The 4,027-nt window shown below is 45.6% G+C and overlaps 2 protein-coding genes across 2 annotated transcripts; both read left to right on the plus strand.

Moving 5' to 3' along the window:
• Positions 1 to 799: 799 nt before the first annotated feature.
• LOC127872269 (uncharacterized) lies at positions 800 to 2,500 on the plus strand. Its single transcript, XM_052415600.1, has one exon. It carries the CDS (start codon positions 800 to 802, stop codon positions 2,498 to 2,500), a length of 1,701 nt encoding a protein of 566 aa, XP_052271560.1.
• Positions 2,501 to 2,638: 138 nt separating this feature from the next.
• Positions 2,639 to 3,775, plus strand: LOC127872270 (uncharacterized). The gene has a single exon (XM_052415601.1). It carries the CDS (start codon positions 2,639 to 2,641, stop codon positions 3,773 to 3,775), a length of 1,137 nt encoding a protein of 378 aa, XP_052271561.1.
• Positions 3,776 to 4,027: the final 252 nt, after the last annotated feature.

Raw genomic sequence — 4,027 nt, forward strand, 5'->3', positions numbered from 1 at the left:
CTATGCCTTGATTGATGACGGCGCCGACAAGACGCTGTGTGATGAACGGCTGTTACGTCAACTCAACGTGGAGAGCAGGAAGATAACATTCACCATGTCAACAGCCAGTGCTACGGACATTCTACAACATGGACACGAGGTGGATTTAGAGGTCAGTCCGCTCACCGGTGGTTCTCCTGTTGGCCTAAAGAACGTTTGGTCTGTGAAAACTCTTCCCTTTTCTACGAAAAAGGCTGCTGACAACGTGGACATCCGACGTTTTCGCTACTTAGACGGCATAGATTTAGCGCCGGTAAACAGCAGTGAAGTACGATTGCTGATCGGGACAGACGCACCGGAAGCCCATATTCCGATTGAAGTGCGCTCCGATAGCATTGATCAGCCATATGCCATTCGTTCTCGCCTCGGGTGGGCAGTAAGGGGACCAGTGACCAGTGACGCGTCTCCGAGTTCTGTGAATGTCAACTTTCAACAGAGTGACGTAATTCTACAGCAGCAACTGGAGCGTATGTGGACTACCGACTTTAGTGACAAGTCACGTGAGCACAAAGAAGCCATATCCGTGGAAGATCGCCGTGCTTTGACCATAATGGAGTCGACAATTACAAAAGAGGACGGACGTTACCAACTTGCTCTTCCATGGCGGTCAGATGACACATGCCTCCCGAACAATCTTCCGCTGGCGCATGCGCGATTGTCCCAGTTAAAGCGGAAGCTTGCACGTGATGAAAATCTTCACTGGATGTACACTTCAGCGGTCGAAGACTACATAGAGAAAGGGTACGCTTAGGAAGTACAGATGGATACCTCACAGTCGACCAAGATTTGGTATTTACCTCACCACCCTGTAACGAATGTGAACAAAACTGGCAAGGTGCGCGTTGTGTTTGACTGCGCCGCAAAATATCAAAATGTGTCGCTGAACAGTCAACTCTTGAAAGGACCGGACTATATGAACAGCCTTATCGGTGTGTTGATGCGTTTCCGTCAAGACCATGTCACCATAGCAGCGGACGTTGAAGCTATGTTTCACCAAGTTAGGGTTCGAAATGAAGACAGAGATGCTCTCAGGTTTCTATGGTGGCCAAATGGTGACTTATCTCGAGCACCTAAATGCTACAGAATGAAGGTACATATTTTTGGCGCTACATCTTCACCAAGTTGTGCAGCATATGCATTGAAACGCACAGCTAAAGATTTTGCTCACTTATATGAAAAAGAAAAAGCAACTGTGGTGGATAGAGATTTCTATGTTGACGATTGCTTGATGTCAGTGGCAACTGAAGAACAAGCGGTTTATATATCGACAGATCTGCGAAGTATGTTGCTATGTGGGGGGTTCCGACTAACGAAATGGATGAGCAACAGCAGAAAGGTGATAGAGACGGTGCCCACAGCTGAGCGCGCACCTTCAATTAAGAATTTAAATCCAGACGACAACTTACCATGTGATCGCGCTCTTGGTGTTACTTGGGATGTCAGCACCGATCAAATTAAGTTTAGGGTCAAGTTGGACGATAAGCCAATGACAAGACGAGGTATTCTTTCTGTAGTCAGTGCGATGTTTGATCCGCTCGGACTGATCGCCCCAGTGACACTTCGTGCGAAAGCCATCATACAAACCCTATGTAGAGACAAGATGAGATGGGACGAACAAATACCACGTCAGCAAGAGTTGGAGTGGAAAGCATGGCTGTCTTTGCTGTCAGATATTGAGAATGTTTCCGTCCGACGCTGCTACAAGACACACAAAAGTGGAAATATTGTTAATGCGCAGCTTCATATCTTCAGCGATGGGTCACAGACAGGATACGGTGCGTGCGCATACATACGGTTGACAGACGATGCTGGAAATATTTCGTGTTCGTTAGTTGTCGGGAAATCTAGACTGGCTCCCATTAAACAAGTGTCCATACCGAGGTTAGAGTTGTCCGGCGCCGTGGTCGCATGTCGTCTGTACGAGCAATTATCCGAAGAGCTGAGCATACATATAGACAGTGCTACATTTTGGACTGACTCTATGATAGTACTTGGGTACATAAACAACCAAACAAAACGATTCAAGACGTTCGTGGGCAATAGGGTTGCCGCCATTCATGACGTCACACAACCAGAACAATGGCGTCACGTGAACACCAAATCTAATCCAGCAGACATTGCCTCCAGAGGTATCGATGCTAGTGACAGAGTAAGTATGAACATTTGGTTGAACGGACCAGACTTCCTGTCACTTGACCAAAGCCAGTGGCCAGAATCGTCCAAAATTTCGCCACTTCCGAAAGACGACGCGGAGATTAAGAAAGATACAACGGTGCTGGTCACAACTACAAAGACTGTTGATTTGCTCCTGTGCCAGTACTCATCCTGGAATAAACTTACCCGCGGTGTAGCATGGCTGCTTAAATTTAAAGAATACTGTGTACGAAAGTATATAAATAAAAATCCCACAATAGACGCCCAGAAACTCACGCTGGAGGATATACAGAATGCTGAAAGGTAAATTCTGCAATATGTTCAAAGGAGGAATTTTAACGATGAACTTACACAACTGTCTTCTTCAAAGGCCGTGAAAAAGGGGAGTAGCATATTGAGACTTAATCCAGTCTACCACAATGGGTTAATCAAAGTTGATGGACGCATGCGTCAGCCCGAAGAGCAGATGATGATCATATTGCCCAGCCAACATCATGTGACGTCGTTAATTATTCGTCACTACCACGAGACATCGGGTCATATTAGAGCGCAGCAAGTAGTATCGTCTACTCGCGAGAAGTACTGGATCATCAACGGACCCAGTACGGTAAAGAAGACAATCGGAAAGTGTTTCGTTTGTAGGCGGTACAGAGGAAACTTGGGCCACCAGAAGATGGCGTCACTTCTCAGTGAACAGACAACACCAGATAAGCCCCCGTTTACTAACGTCGGTGTAGATTTTTTCGGCCCACTGAATGTCAAGGCTGGCCGTTCAGTGCTGAAGAGGTACGGGTGCATATTTACATGTCTTTCATCAAGAGCCGTACACCTAGAAGTTGCACATTCGCTTACCACGGACTCCTTCATTTCCGCCTTTCAAAGGTTCATCAGTAGAAGAGGAACCCCAGAGAAAGTTTTTAGTGATAACGGTACAAATGTAGTCGGAGGTCAACGAGAGCTACAAAAATGCATGAGAGAATGGAACCAGTTGAAAATGGAAAGTCATATGCTTCAGCGGGAGATTGAATGGCACTTCAACCCTCCATACGCGAGCCATATGGGAGGAGCATGGGAACGACTGATACGTTCAACTCGTTTCCATCTCAAAGCCATCGCACAGGAACAACTGCACACGGACGAACAGCTCCATACATTCATGACCGAAGTTGAGAAAATTCTCAATGATCGTCCGATCACTCCAGTCAGCGATGACCCCCGGGATCCACCGGCGTTAACGCCAAGTATGCTACTTTTGATGAAGACCAACACAAGTATTCCACAGGGTGTGTTCCGTAAACAGGATGTCTACGCACAACGTTGGTGGAAACAGGTGCAATACTTGGCTAACGTGTTCTGGAAAAGATGGCTTCATGAGTACTTGCCTACGTTGCAAGCCAGGCAAAAGTGGCAACGGCAGACCACCAACCTTCGGTCCGGAGATGTTGTCCTAATCGCTGAAGAAAACGTCCCTAGGGGCCAGTGGGCTTTGGGAAGGGTGGTCAGTGTATTGGAGGTACGGGATGGACTTGTCCGTAGCTACCGTTTACGGGCAGGATTGAATTGGAACTTGGATGTTTTATAAGGACTTTCTGACACCAGTATCGGTAAATAATATTTATATATGTATCAAAATGAATTAATAAAATTGATTGTTTGAAATAATCAGTTATTATTAAAGTCTGTATCGGTATGTTTTATTGTTTGTAAATTGGATTTAAATGTTGTGTATAAATGTAGATCTATGTTACTTATTGCATGATTGTTTAGATCCGAATGTATGATTTAAATGTGTTTGTATGTATTTATTATTTCATCTCTGTTGTTTCAGAGAATC

This window comes from Dreissena polymorpha, chromosome 3 (genome assembly GCF_020536995.1).
Source record: "Dreissena polymorpha isolate Duluth1 chromosome 3, UMN_Dpol_1.0, whole genome shotgun sequence".
NCBI classification, from domain to species: domain Eukaryota; kingdom Metazoa; phylum Mollusca; class Bivalvia; order Myida; family Dreissenidae; genus Dreissena; species Dreissena polymorpha.

What these genes read in the sequence shown, in the direction of transcription:
- LOC127872269 (XM_052415600.1), top strand. Translation starts at nt 800, where the DNA reads ATGGATACCTCACAGTCGACCAAGATTTGGTATTTACCTCACCACCCT.
- LOC127872270 (XM_052415601.1), top strand. Translation starts at nt 2,639, where the DNA reads ATGCGTCAGCCCGAAGAGCAGATGATGATCATATTGCCCAGCCAACAT.